General features: G+C 58.0%; 1 protein-coding gene across 10 annotated transcripts in view; it reads left to right on the forward strand.

The window, feature by feature from the left end:
* BICRA (BRD4 interacting chromatin remodeling complex associated protein) overlaps nt 1–12873 on the forward strand; it is a 75736-nt gene extending 62863 nt beyond the window's left edge. For 7 of the 10 annotated variants that reach the window (XM_073796076.1, XM_073796075.1, XM_033845767.2 and 4 more), the window contains 8 exons: nt 5991–6608; nt 6765–6945; nt 7259–7368; nt 8324–8385; nt 9534–9682; nt 9890–9984; nt 10178–10280; nt 10852–12873. In XM_073796076.1, the coding sequence (XP_073652177.1) occupies nt 5991–6608; nt 6765–6945; nt 7259–7368; nt 8324–8385; nt 9534–9682; nt 9890–9984; nt 10178–10280; nt 10852–11960 (2427 nt within the window). In that variant the 3' untranslated portion in view covers nt 11961–12873. The remainder of the gene's footprint in view (nt 1–5990; nt 6609–6764; nt 6946–7258; nt 7369–8323; nt 8386–9533; nt 9683–9889; nt 9985–10177; nt 10281–10851) is intronic. The other 3 variants (XM_073796077.1, XM_073796078.1, XM_073796079.1) reach the window with 2 other exon arrangements.
* The last annotated feature ends 1814 nt before the right edge of the window (nt 12874–14687 follow it).

A 14687-nucleotide genomic window follows, 5' to 3' on the forward strand; every position in this document is an offset into this window, starting at 1 on the left:
AGTGCTGTGGTTGAGAGCCAGGCCAGGGCACACGTGTACTCTGCCACTTTAATGTTGCACACCCTGCAGGTACTTGTCTAGACTCGCTCCTTGGGTGACCAACCAGCCCAGTTTACCCAGTACCGAGGAGGATCTCGGGAGACGGGACTTTCCGTTTTAAAACTGAGACGGTCCCAGACAGACCAGGACAAGTTGGTCACCTTCCTGACTCCTCCCGGCCCTCCCTTGCCACCTTCCCTGCGTTGCATTTCTCCATAGCACTGACCACCCTCTGACCAGGCCGCCTGTTTTCCCTGTTAACTGTCTTCACTGTAACATGAATGCCTCTCTGTAACGTATACGCTTCACTATAGCGTAAAGTCCACGAGGCAGAGAGTTGTGTGCGTTCAGGCCCTGCTGTCTCCCCAGCGCCCAGAACAGTGCCTGGCCTGCAGCAGATGCTTGGTGAGCATTTGTAAAATAAATGAGTGGAGGAAGGAACCCAGCCACACATACGAGCACGCGCCCGGCGCTGAGCAGCCCACCGCGAGAGCAAAGGGAGAGCCATTACCGATGGGCACTAGGTGTGCCTTGAAAACCACCGTCCCGGAGAATTGTTGTTAGGGGAAGTTAGGAACAGGGACTCTGCTCCCGACCCTGCCACTTACAGGCTCTGTGCCTCAGTTTCCTGACCTGTCAAACGAGGAGGATGATAGTGGCATCTACTTCATAGGTTGTTGTGAGGGATAAATAAGTTAATGTATGTAAAGTGCTTGAACAGGGCCGGGCATGTTGAAAGTCCTGAAGGCGTGAAAGAAGCCGGGTGAATTTTCCACGAAGGGCCAACAGGAAACATTTTAGGCTTTGCAGGTCTCTGTCATCATAGCCTAGCAGCAGTTCTAGATCTAGATTCTAGATAAATGAATGAGCATGGGCGTGTTCCAATAAAACCTTATGTATGGACACTGAAATTTGAATCCCCTGTCAGTGTCCCAAGTCAGAAAATATTCTTCTTCTTTTGACTTCTTTTCAACCATTTAAAAATGTACAAAAACTATTCTTAGCTTGCGGGCCATACAGAATGGTCAGCTAAGCGGGTGGCAGGCCAGATTTGGCCTCTGGGCCATAGTTTGCCAACCCTTTTGATGTCTTTATTTCATTACGTAGACACTCAAGGCTTCATTTATTCAGTCCCCTATTCATGAATACTTAAGGTGGTTTCCCGTGGAATTGGTAACAGACCACACTCCCCTACGTATTCTTGTATCAGGCTTTGCACATGCATGAGAATACCCGTAGGGGTAAATTTCTAGAAACAGAATGGCTGGACCAGAGGGTATACAGTTGGCCCTCCGTATCCACAGGTTCTGCGTCCCCAGATTCAGCCAACTGCGGATCTGAAATACTCGGGGAAAAATATTCCGGAAAAAGCAACATTGGCTTTGCTGCGCTCAGACAGCTATTTACATAGCATTTACATTATATTCGATATTATAAGCGATCTAGAGATGATTTAAAATATACGAGAGGACGTGCATAGGTTATATGCAAACACGGTGCCATTTATATAAGGGACGTGAGCATCCTTGGATTTGGGTATCCGAGGGAGTCCTGGAATCAATCCCCGTGGATACAGAGGGTTGACTGTAAGTGCTTCCCAAGCATGTTATGGACCAAACCGGTTGCTCCTCTGTGAGGTCTGTGCCAGTGAAGGCCTTCTCCCACGGCTTCCTCAACCCCAGATCAGCAGCCGACTCACTGCTGGCCAGGCGGAAAAATGCACTCCTCCTCCTTCGCTTCTCTCTCATTCTCTGCGTCAGTCGAGCATCTTCCCATCTCCTCACGGGCAGTTGGAATCTCTCAGTAAACAGTCCACTCATGTGGGAGCTTAAAAAAAAAGTGATTATAAAAATAATTTCCTGCTTCTTTAGAGCATTTAGAAAATACAGAAAAGAACCAAGAAGAAAAACAAATCACCCACAATACCAGCATGCAGAAGCCACTGGTAACATTCTTGGTATGACGTTTCCTTTCGGCCTTGCTTTTTTTTCTTCCCATCCATTTAAAACGTTTGTCCTTTTGACATTAGGTATTATAGTCCCATGGTTCGATCATGAAAAAGCATTTTTAAAGTACGGGGAAAAGCATCCCACCCCATGCCTGCATTCCCAGCCCCCGGCCCTTCCCCGTAGCCTCAGCACTTACTTTTTGTATCTCCTTCCAGCTCTGTGTATATACAGCCTCGTGCAAATACGGGTTTACATTTCTCTCTCTCCAGCAGGTAGCACGTTATCCACTTACTTGGGCAGCACATGGGGAGTTTCCTTGGTCCTTTGTTACAGAGGAAAAGTATTCCTCTGTACAGATAGGGATGGGTGAGCATTCATCCCCGGAAGTGCTGTCCTGATGCACGATAGACCACGTCCAGGCTTTGGTCCTCCACACAGAGCTGCAGTAAACAACTCATCCACCTGTCATTTCCCACATGTGCAGGCGTATCTCTCTGGTCACTTCCTGGAAGCCTGTTTGCCGGTTCAAAGCACAGGTGCACTTAGAATTTGCACAGCTGCTGCTGAATTGCATTCCTCTGAGGCTGTAGCAAATGGTGCCAGTGTAGACCCCCAAAGGCAATGCACGAGTGTCTTTATGAGACATACGGCTTATTCCTAATGCGATGCCTGAACATGGTTCCATAGGGTGTTTTGATTTGCGTCTCTCTTATTACAAGTGAGGTTGAACATCTCTTGATACAGTTCAGCCTTTTGTGTTTCTTTTTCTGCACACTGTCTGATCATCTTTTTTCTCACTGCTTGTTATTATTTGTGATTTCTAGAGGCTCTTTGTATATGAGAGAGATGAGCTTTGTCTAGGCTATGAGTTGCAACTCTTTCCCCCAGTATGTTGTTTGGTTTTTGACTTGGTTTGGGGGGAGTGTGTATCTATCTCTGTATTTTTAATGAGGATGAGATTCTTTTTTTAATTTTTAAACTTTTTTGGTTACTTTTTAACTTTTCTCTTCTTTCTTTATTTTTTTTCTTTTTTTTTTTTTTTTTTGGCTACACCATGTGGGATCTTAGTTTGCTGACCAGGGATTGAACCCGTGCCCTTGGCAGTGAAAGCACGGAGTCGTAACCACTGGACCTCCAGGGAATTCACTAAACTTTTCATTTTAAAATCATTTCAAACATACAGCAAATTTATAAGACTAGTACATGGGAATAATACTCATGAGAGTTCTTTACTCTCTGACCAGATGTATTGGTTGTCTATTGCTGTGTAACAAATTACCACCACCACCACCACCCCCAAATGTAGCAGCTTGAAACAACAGACGTTAACTTATCTCACATGGTTTCTAAGGATCAGGAATCGGAAGCAGATTAACTGGAAGGTTCTGGCTCGTGATCTCTTAGGAGATTATAGTCAAGGTATCAACCAGGACTGCGGTGATATGAAGGCTTGACCCGGCTGGAGAATCTGCTTCCAAGATGGTGCACTCGTGCAACTGCTGGCAGGAGGGAGGGCCTATGTAGAGACGAACTGAGGCTGAGGCCTCCCCGAAGGGCAGCTCACAACATGCTCTACAGCTGGCTTCCCCCAAGTGCCTGATCCAGCAGAGAGAGCGCAAGAGAGCACCCAGGATGGCAGCCACAGTCTTTTATAGTATAACCTAATCTTGGAAGTGACGTGTGGTCGCTTCTCCTGAGTTCTCTTGGCCGCTTTTGACCAGAGACCAACCCTGATACAATGTGGGAGACTGGATCCGAGGAGGCGGGGATCGCTGGGGGCCGCCTCAGAAGCCGGCTGCCCCGCCACGTTTACCCACTGTAAATATCTATCTGGCTGCGATCGCTCTAGCTGTAGCCCTCTCAGCATGTCTACTTTTTTTTTTTTTCCCTGACTCATTTGAGAGTAAATTGCAGACATCATGCTTCTTTACCCCTTAATATTTTAGCATAGTATTTCAGCCCTTGAGAATAAGAGCATTCTCTTACTTGATCACAGCAGAGTTATCAGATTCCGCAAATCTAGCCGTGAGACAATACAGTTGGCAAATCCACTGTCCATAATGCAGTCTAGCCAGTGGTCCAGTGACCGCGTCATGGACCGTTCTCCTTATCTCCCTTAGCATCTGGCACGGCTGTGTTGCCACTTCACCAAACCCTCGGAAGCCTGTGCTTGGGGGGGTGGGGGGAAGTGTCGAGTGGGCCGGCTCCCTTCGCCCTTACTCACTTCAGCTACTCACCTGCTGCCGCCATTGGGTTTCTTCTCCTGTTTTCTCTAGTGTAAATAGTCCCACAGTGGCCAGCCCTGTGAACGTGCTCCTGAATGCCCCTTATCCCAGATTCCTGGAGGGGGGATTACCAGGTCAACTCGAGGGTCTTTCAAAAGCACCAGATCAAACCGCCTTCCAGAGGGTTGTCCAGGTGACAATCTCACCAGCCCCTTGAGAGCCAAGGTCCAAGCTTCTGATACCTCCTTAGAGGTGGCAAGCCTTTGGGGACAGAGAGAGTGGTTGATAGGTTAGTTGGTTTTTTAACTTTGAATTTGAAGTTATGCAGGGCCAAGCCTGGAGGCTTAAAAAGCAAGCCATAACTCCGGAATTGTCAGTTGGCCCACTTTGGGGGCTTGAAGCAAAGAGCCCGAGCTCTGGAGCGTGGCAGCCGTGGGTGGCCTTGGGCAAGTCCCCCGAGCCCTCTGAGCATGCGTCCTCCTTGCTCAGCTTGGAAGTCACTCACTGGGTGGTGTAGGTAAGCCAGGGAGATGACGAGCACCTGTCCAAGACTCGACCAGTACTTTTGGCTCCCTGGCCTCAATTTCTCATCTGTGAAATGGGTCCAATATCATCACAGCTCTCGGGACCGTGGAGAGACCACATGAGTGGGGTACAGGTTCCCAGCCGTACGCGCTGGATCAGTGTGCACCGTCACTGGGGCACAGTGAGCAGAAAGGCGCCGCCAGCACAGTGTCAGGTACCCGGTGGTGCTCGCTGGTTCAACAGTAGCTGCTGAGGTTACGGTTCTTGGGGAGGTGGCCTCTGAGGGAAAAGAGTGCAGAGGGCTGAGGCGCTCTGGCCGAGGTGTATTGTAGGCGAGGTCACTGTACGTGTTACAGAACGAGTGCCCGGATTGCGTGCGCAAGTCTGACACATGAGTGTGCACACGCACGCACACACACATGCACGCCCGTACCTGCAGGCTCACGTGGCTCCCAGGTAGGCGTGCAGCCACGGCCACACAGGCACACGGAGGCAGCGGCCACGGACACTTAGAAGGGGACCCGTAACTCATGGGCTGGTGTCCAGAGGGGCCTGACCCTGACCCTCAGTTTCAGTCCTTACCCCTGCCTCCCTGGATCCCCTAGTCCCCAGCCGTGCGCTCCTCGGCCATCAGCCCCCCGCCCCAGTATGCAGCCACAGTGTCTGTGCTGCTATCTGTTTTCCTGGGTTAGCTGGACGGTCGGGCCAGGGCCGGCGGCTGGAACGCTGCCCCCTCCTGGCCACCTCCCTCCCCCCCTTGCTGCTGTGCTCGTGCTCCCCGGCCCCCCCCCCCCCCCCCCCCGCCTATCCGCTGGGCAGCTGGCGTAGTGCCCCCGCCGCCGCCACTGCTTCCTATGCTGCTACCCCCAAAGCCTGCAGAGCTCGCCTTCATCTGGGGGGACTGGGGGGGCACATGGGGAGGGGTGTGAGATCGGAGGGCAGAGGTGTCGGGGGATGGGGGGATGGATGGAAGGCGGAGGTGGGGACAGACAGTGTGGGGGAAGGTGGGGGGCGGATTGAGGGAATGAGGTAGGTGGACGTGTGCAGGGCTTGAGGGGGGCGGGTGGAGCGGTGAGGTGGGGAGTTCAGAAGTGAGAGGCGGGAAGGGTGGTGGGGTCCTTTCAGGACAAGGGGTGGCTAAGAAGCGGGGGTTTCTGGTGGGAGCGGCCGGGGTCCCCAGTGTCTTGGGGCAACGGGAGCCAAGGCTGGTTCTGACCCCGCCCCCTCCGCTCTCCCTCCCTCCCCTGCCCAGATCCCAGCGGCGGCTCCGCTGAAGGGCCCAGGCCCCTCGTCATCCCCATCACTACCTCACCAGGCCCCGCTGGGAGACAGCCCTCACCTGCCCTCCCCGCACCCTCCGCGGCCCCCTTCCCGCCCGCCCTCCCGACCCCACTCCCGCCCACCTTCGCAGCCCCAGAGCTTGTCCCGGCCACCCTCAGAGCCTGCCCTGCACCCTTGCCCTCCGCCCCAGGCCCCCCCCACTCTGCCTAGCATCTTTGTCATCCAGAACCAGCTGGGCGTCCCCCCACCTGCGAGCACACCGGCCCCCAGTGCCCCAGGCCCACCGCAGCCCCCTCTGCGACCCCCCTCCCAGCCCTTGGAGGGGCCACTGGCCCCAGCCTCCACCTCCTCTGTCGTGGCCTCCTCCTCCGAGACGTCCTCCAGGCTGCCAGCCCCCACGCCGCCCGACTTCCAGCTCCAGTTCCCCCCTGGCCAGGGGCCCCACAAGTCCCCCACGCCCCCTCCGACCCTCCACCTGGTCCCCGAGCCCGCCGCGACCCCCGCCCCACCTCCTCGGACCTTCCAGATGGTGGCCACCCCCTTCCCGGCGCTGCCCCAGCCGAAGGCTCTTCTCGAGAGATTTCACCAGGTAATCGGAGGAAGGGACCGGCCCCGCCCGCCCCGCCCCCCCTTAAGTCCCATCGGAGCCCCTGGCACTCCATGGCTTTGTCTTCGCCCCCAGCCCTGGTTCCTGGCCGCCCCCACTCCTAGCGTGTGCCCCCCAGCCACCTGTCGCCCTCCTCAGGTGCCGTCCGGAATCATCCTCCAGAGCAAGGCTGTGGGCGCCCCCGCCGCCCCGCAGACCTCCGCCAGCCTGGGGCCCCTCGGCAGCCCCACCGCCTCCGGGCTGGTCAGCGGGCAGGCCCCATCTGGGACCTCCACCGCCCCCAGCCATGCCCCGGCCCCGGCGCCCGTGGCCACTGCAGGTAGGGGAGAGGTGGCCCACGCACGAGGGCTGGGGGGCCCGAAGGTGGGTGGATGGGGGGCTGGGGGCCGGGGAGGACGGGCTAGGGCAGAGCCTGGGGGCATGAGCCCAAGGGGTCGCCCAGACCTCCCAGGACAGGGAAGGTGGAGGAGGAAGGGCCGTCTCTCCAGATGTCCCTCCGGGGGCGCTCCCTCCAGGGCTGACACAGCCACTGAGGCCAAAGAAGCAGAGAAGTGAGGGGTGCAGGGTCGCGTCTTTGGAGGCACCTTCGCACCAGTGACCCCTGAGTCCTGTCTGCCCCACCTCGTCCCCAGGCCTCCCTCCTCTGCTTCCCGCCGAGAGCAAAGCCTTTGCCAGCAACCTCCCCACCCTGACTGTGGCCAAGGCCGCTGCATCTGGGCCAGGGAAGTCCTCCGGGCTGCAGGTAAGGGGCCGCCAGAGTGGAGGGCTAGGGCCCGAGCGACATCGCCGGGAAACCGGGACGGGGACCGGAGGGGGGCAGGGGTGCTGACCGGCAGACAGAGACGAGCAGATGAGACACAGCCTGGCGATGGGTGGGACACCAGGACGGTCTGGGCGGGGCGGGGGGGCCACACGGGAGACCGAGATAGTTGGACAGAGACCCCTCCCGGACACCAAAATGACAGGGTGATGATAGGAGAGATGGCCTGAGTGAGAACCCCGACGGTCACTGGGGACTGGAGCAGGTGAGAGATTGACTGTAGGAGGAGGGGCTGCATGGGCTCGGGACAGGTGGGGTGAGACCCTAGATGGAGGGGCAGGGCGGGGTGGGCAGTGAGACACTGAGTCAGACAGAGACAGCGGAGATGGAGGGGGGAGGTTGCGGGGAGAACTAGGATAGTGGTACCCAGGCTGGAGGGACGAGACAGGGAGTGTGCGGGGTCTGGGGGAGACCGAGGCGGAGACCAAGATTCGAAAGAGCTTGAGAGGGAAGACCGGGCATGAGCAAGGGAAGTCAAGAGAGAGATTTAGGCAAAATGAGAAGAGTCTGCAAATCAGATGCCGGACAAGGACGAGGGATTCAAGGGCCATTTGGTGGGCAGGGAGGGAGACACCAGGCGGAGGCCGAGAGACCCAGGCCGGATAAGGGGCTGGAGGGGACCCAGGTGGAGGGCACCGAGGGCTCGAGCCTGCCTGTCACCCTCTCCTCACCGTGTCCAGCCCGGGTCTTCCCCGCAGGTTGAAGCCGCGGCAGAGCGTCCCGCAGCTGGGACCAGGACCCCATCTCGGGCGCCGTCGGCCCCCTCCCATCTTTGTCCCGGGCTGGGGGGTAGAGAGGGTCAGGCTGCCAAGGGAAGGCTCCTCTGTCGCAGTACCTCTCATTGGCCTTTCTCCCCCCCCCCCCCCCCCCCCCGCAGTATGAGTGCAAGTTGAGCAGCCTGAAGAAGCCACCTACCCTTCAGCCCAGCAAAGAAGCCTGGTGAGTTCAGTGCCCAGTCCTCGTGCCTTCCCTCCGCCTCCCATTAGCCCTGTGGTTTGGGCAGTGCCACTTCCCTGAAGACCCTCAGCTTCCCCCTCTAGAAAGCGGGGTGGGAATAGTAGTGATAATAGGGTGATGGGTGAGGATTCGGTGAGGCCGTGTTAGGAGCATTCATGAGACAGCTAGGCTGCCGGCTTCAAGAGGGAGGGATTTGGCGTGGCCTGGTCACCTCTGCACCCCCAGCATCTCAGACAGGCCTGGGGCAGGCAGTGCTTCGTATCAGGGGATGGGCGATGAGCATTTGGGCAGGTGGAAGGATGAATGGGGGCCTGGGTGAGTAGATGGACGGATGGTAATGAGACGGGTGCGTGGCTGGTCCGATGTTTGGGTGGATGGGCGGCTTGCCTGTGGTCTGTCCCTCTCTCCTGCCCTCCTTCCACCGAGAGCGTTGGTCGTGTCCTCATACGGTGCCCAGCCCTGTGCTGGATTCTGGAAACACCAGCCAGACCAGGTCCTGCCTCCGTGATGTGTAGGGGCTGCTGGTCTAGAGCACAGGGTACAGCCAAGCATGTCTGGTGGGACATTATGTCTGGTGTATGATGTACGTTCGTACATGTTTACGTGCTGGGCTAGAAAACAGCCCATTGAGAGAACAGGATCTTATCAACCAACCAACCAGGGGCCCAACCTCCCCTCCCCAAGCCTGCTGCTGGGTCAGAGGCAGAGCGGGGACATGCTGACCCCAGGTGGCAGGAGACGGTATTGCATGGAAGCTGAGTCTCAAGCTCTGGCCTCTGACTCCCAGCACTGCCTCTTCCTCGCTGTAGGTGCTTTGGGTCAGGGACTTCACCTTTGTGGACCCCAGTTTCCTCATCTGTAAAATAGGCATAATGATAGCGCCTACTGCCTTTGGTTGTCACCAGAGATGCACTGAGGCAGAACGGGCACATTCAGCACCCATTAACACATACTCCCCCAGCGTTCCTTTCCCTGTCCCGTCGTTTTCTGTCTTGTGGCCTGGGGCTCAGGGTCCAGGATCTGCTGTCTCCTGGCCTCACCACCAGCTCTGTGTGTGTGTGCGCGTGTGTTTGTGTGTGTGTGGGTGCTGTGTGTGGGTGTGGGTGTGTGGTATCCTCCCCAACCCCCAGCTTCCTGGAGCATTTGCACAAACATCAGGGCTCCGTCCTGCACCCTGACTACAAGACGGCCTTCCCCTCCTTTGAGGACGCCCTGCATCGCCTCCTGCCCTACCACGTCTACCAGGGTGCCCTCCCCTCCCCCAACGACTACCACAAAGGTGAGGCCTCCCCTGGGACTCTCCCCACCCTGTCCCCGGCGTGTGGAGGCGGGTGGCGAGGACTGAAGAGGGTGCCGAGGAGCAGATGCTAGTGCAACTCTGCACGCGCCCTTGACTGTGGGTCAGGATGCGCCCAGCTCCGTGTGCATCTGCGGGTCCCTAGGTCCCCAACATCTGGGCCTCCGGACCCCTTCTCTTCCTCCACAGTGGACGAGGAGTTTGAGACGGTTTCCACGCAGCTGCTGAAACGCACCCAGGCCATGCTCAATAAATACCGCCTCCTGCTCTTGGAGGAGTCCCGGGTAGGGTGGCCATCACCTTCTTCCCCGGGGGACCCTGCCCTTTCCCCTCACCCCCTCTGGGCAAGAAGGAGGGAGGGGGGCTGGGTGGGATCACAAGGACAGTTTGGAATGTGTCCCATCCATGCCGGTGGCTCGCGTCCCCTCCCCCACCTCACCTCTTCACTTGCCCATCTTCTCTTCTCTCCCCCCTCAGAGGGTGAGCCCCTCAGCGGAGATGGTAATGATCGACCGAATGTTCATTCAGGAGGAAAAGACCACGCTGGCCTTGGACAAGCAGCTGGCCAAGGAGAAGCCTGGTGAGAGGGGAGAGAGGCGGAGTACCCCACTCCTACCCGCGTAGTGCCCAGTGCCAGAGCCGCCGAATTAGACTTGGGGCGGGAGCAGGGTGCGTGGCCTTACCTCACCCCACCACTGGGCGGCGCCCGAGTCCCGCCTTCCTGCCGCGTGCTCCCGGCTCTGAAACCACAGAAAGCTGAGCTCACCTTCCTCCTCCTCCATCACCAAGTGTCCATTTCACCTCCCCGATCCTGGCCTGGATGGAGGGAACATTCTGCCACCCCCAGGGGATAGAAAAGCAGGGGAGCAGAGCCAGGGCCGGGGTGCAGCAAGCGAGGTGCCTGGGCTGCAGAAGTGGAGGGGGCGTCCCCTCTCCGGTGCTGACCTGTGCTTGCACACTGGGGGGACTTGGGAATTGGGGAAGGGGTCCTACCTAGCAGTATGTCCTCAGGACTCGATGCGTCAAGGGCTTAGCCCCGGGCCTGGCAGGTAGTAGGCGCTCAGTGTACGCCGGCTCCTCTCAGCTCTGCTCTGCAGGCGCCTCGTGCTTTCCCTAACCCCCTGGGTTTTCTTGGCCCCCTTCTCCTGCAGATGAGTATGTGTCTTCCTCGCGCTCTCTCGGCCTCCCCCTCGCCGCCTCTTCCGAGGGACACCGGCTCCCCAGCCACGGCCCATCACCGTCCTCAGCGTCTGGGGCCCCGACCCAACCCCCTCTGCACCTGCCCACCAAGCTGGTGATCCGGCACGGTGGGGCGGGCGGCTCCCCTTCCGTGAGCTGGGCCCGGGCGTCCTCCTCCTCCCTGTCCTCATCTGCCTTGTCCTCCGCTGCCTCCTCCCTGGACGCCGACGAGGACGGCCCGATGCCTTCCCGTAACCGCCCGCCCATCAAGACCTATGAGGCCCGGAGCCGCATTGGCCTCAAGCTCAAGATCAAACAGGAAGCCGGACTCAGCAAGGTCGTCCACAACACAGCCCTGGACCCGGTGCACCAGACCCCGCCGCCACCCCCCGCCGCCCTCAAGGCGGCCGAGCCCCCGCCCCGGCCCCCGCCGCCGCCCCCCGCCACCGGCCAGATGAACGGCACAGTGGACCACCCGCCGCCGCCGGCCGCTGCCGACCGCAAGCCACCGGCGCCGGCCCCCCACTGCCCCCGCCTGCCCCTCCGCAAGACCTACCGCGAGAACGTGGAGGCCTCGGGCGGCGGGGCGGCCGAGGGCGCGGCAGCGGGCAGAGCCCGGGGTGGCAGCCCGGCCCCGCTGCCCACCAAAGTGGACGAGGCCACCAGCGGGCTCATCCGCGAGCTGGCGGCGGTGGAGGACGAGCTGTACCAGCGCATGCTGAAGGGCACCCCGGCCGAACCCGCGGCCGGCGCCGGGCAGGGCAGCGGCAGCCGGGAGCCCGGCTGGGAGGCGCCCCCGCTGCCCCCGGCCAAGCGGCGCAAGTCCGAGTCGCCCGACGTGGACCAGGCCAGCTTCTCCAGCGACAGCCCGCAGGACGACACGCTCACGGAACACCTCCAGAGCGCCATCGACAGCATCCTGAACCTCCAACAGGCCCCCGGCCGGACGCCCGCTCCCCCATACCCACACGCCGCCCCGGCGGCGGTCACGCCTGCCTCCCCGACGCCCCTGCACAGGCCGGAGGCCTACCCGCCCTCCAGTCACAACGGTGGCCTCGGCGCCAGGACGTTGAACAGATAACACCGGGCTGGTCTTCCCTTCCCTGTCCCCTCGCTCCGCAGGGACGCCGCGGGGAGGGGGGAGGGGGGCAGCCGGGCGTCCGACCTCAGCCTCCTGGGGGACACGAGCTGGGGACCCCTTGAGTTTTTCTTGCCTAAGTTATTTGAGTCACAAAGGCCTCGCCCCCCACCTCCTGCTTCAGCCGGGTTGGTGGGTGGGGGTCGTGGATTAAGGGGAGGGGCTGTAATGTAAACTGTCCCCCTGCCAAAGGAGGGGGTAATCCTGGTGTGTCATTTCCTATTTCTTCCCATTTCCTGCACACTCCGCCCCCCCACCGGGGGACACGTGCGCTTTTGCCAGGGATGAGGGCTTCCTGGCTGTCCCCACTGCTCACGCGTCTCCGGGTACCGGGCCTGTCCGTGTGGCTTCACGGATCCCTGCGTGGAGGGCGCTCAGAGCCGGCAGGTCCTTGCGAGCTGCGCTCAGCCTCTCCCCACCGCCCCCCACAGGCCGAGAAAGGAAACGCACGGGAGGGGCGGCGTGAGCCTGCATGCCGGCACCCCCAGCTGGGAGCGCTGCGCCCGCGGGCAGCTGTGTCCCATCCATGTGTGTGCGTCCCGCTCCGTGTCCTATGTCCCTCTGTGTGCGCTCGAATGAGAACGAGAGATTGCGAAGCCTCCAGTCCCTCGACTGAAATCCGAGCACCTCCAAAACAGGAAACCGGGGTCTTCCTCCCACCCCCTCCCCAGCCAGTCTTCCCTCTGTTCTTCCTGCCGCCAGCCACCCACGCCAGATTTCGAAATCTTGGAGACAAAACTAGTACTGTAAGATAAATTTTTTTGTACTGTATTTATTGTGTATAACGATTTTTTTAAAGGAGAATTCTGTACATTTGGAACTCTTGTAAATTAAAAATCGATCCTTTTTTTTAAAACTGTACTGACGCCCCCCCCCCCGGCCCCCTTTGCTTTCGGGTCTCTGGGGACTTGTTTGGAGTCCGGGGGTAGGGGCGACAGGTGGGTGGAGAGGGGGATTGCGAGGGCTTAGTCCACATACGCATGTGAGCCCCTACTGGGCGCCAGGCCCTGTTCCAGGCACAGGGGTGCAGCTGAACAAGACAAGTGCCTGTCCTGGGAGGGCCAGCTTGGTGGTGGAGAAGGCAGACAGTGAAAAAGTTCAACCAAACGCAGGCGATTCGTATCATTCCTGCTAAGGTTCTGTGGTCTCTGGGAACACGGAATTAGCAAATACTGAACCATCGCTCCTGGGGGGAAATACAGGGTTAGCTTCCTGCCAGCCTCTGGTCACGTTTTTGTCAAGCCGTCAAGACATCGCCTTGTTTTATGTGTGTTTCTGTTTAAAGACACCTCACTTAATGTATAGTGCTGATTCGTTAACGTTGAACTCACAGCCAACGATACTAGAACTCGTGCCTGAGTGAAACTTCTCTAACCCGTGTTTTCTCCGTGAGGCACATCCCAGCCTTCTTGTGCTTAAGCACTTGAGACAGCACAAAGCACTACACCTGGGGGCCACTTAAAACAGAGAAATCAGGACTTCCCTGGTGGCGCAGTGGTTAAGAATCCACCTGCCAATGCAGGGCACACGGTTCGGTAAGATCCCACGTGCCGCGGAGCGACTAAGCCCATGCGCCACAACTACTGAGCCTGCGCTCTAGAGCCCGTGCTCCGCAACAAGAGAAGCCATGGCAATAAGCCCGCGCACTGCAAGGAAGAGTAGCCCCGGCTCGCCACAGCTAGAGAAAGCCCGCGCGCAGCAAGGAAGACCCAACACAGCCAAAAATTAAGTTTAAATATATATATATGAAAAATAAAACAGTAAAATCAACAAAAGCACAAAAATGTGAGACACGTGGCACTAAATAGACCCCCAAAAGGATACTTCATTTCCAGTACAAGGGCGCCGCCTTAGCGACTCAACGTTTTTGCCACTCTGTGCGTGTCCATGGAAGTGCTGCGAGTTTGTGGCATCACAGACGTTTTAACACGTGGACTCATTCACAAATAGGGCACCTGCTCACAGCGAGGACTGACCATAAACGTGTACAGTGTCAGAGATGTGGGGAAAATCAAGCAGGGTGTGTTAGTTTCCCATGGCTGGCATAACAAAGTACCACCAATTGGGTGGGTGGCTGAAAAGAAAGAAATTTATTCTCTCAGTTCTGGAGGCTAGAAGTGTCAAATCAAAGTGTGAGCAGGGCCACAGTCCCTCTAGAGACTCTAGGGGAGGATCGATCCTTCCTTACCTTTTCCAGTCTCTGGCCCTCCCAGGTGTTCCTTGGTTGGTGTCCGCACCACTCCAGTCTCTCCTTCTAAGCCATCTTCCCTGTACCTCAGTGTGTCTTATAAGGACGCCAGTCATATTGGATTAGAGCCTATCCTACTCCAGTATGAGCTCATCTTAACTTGATTCCATCCGCAAAGACCCTATTTCCAAATAAGATCACATTCACACCTGATTCACTAGGGGTTAGGACATTGACGTATCTTTTGGGAAGCCACAACTCAATCCATGGCACAGAGTGAAGGAGTGGACAAAGCAGCTGCTATCCACTAGAACCCCTTTGTGTGAACTAGAAAACAGCACCCGTTTCTCCTAGAGTTTGGAGAGCAGCATGTGACCTGGAGTCCAGCCCCCTTCATACAAGCGAGTGCTTTGTGTAATGAACAACCTGCCCAACTGCACGTGACGGCCCTCAGGATCAGGTGGGAGCGGAAGGCTTCTTTG

This window comes from Tursiops truncatus, chromosome 19 (genome assembly GCF_011762595.2).
Source record: "Tursiops truncatus isolate mTurTru1 chromosome 19, mTurTru1.mat.Y, whole genome shotgun sequence".
Lineage (NCBI taxonomy): Eukaryota > Metazoa > Chordata > Mammalia > Artiodactyla > Delphinidae > Tursiops > Tursiops truncatus.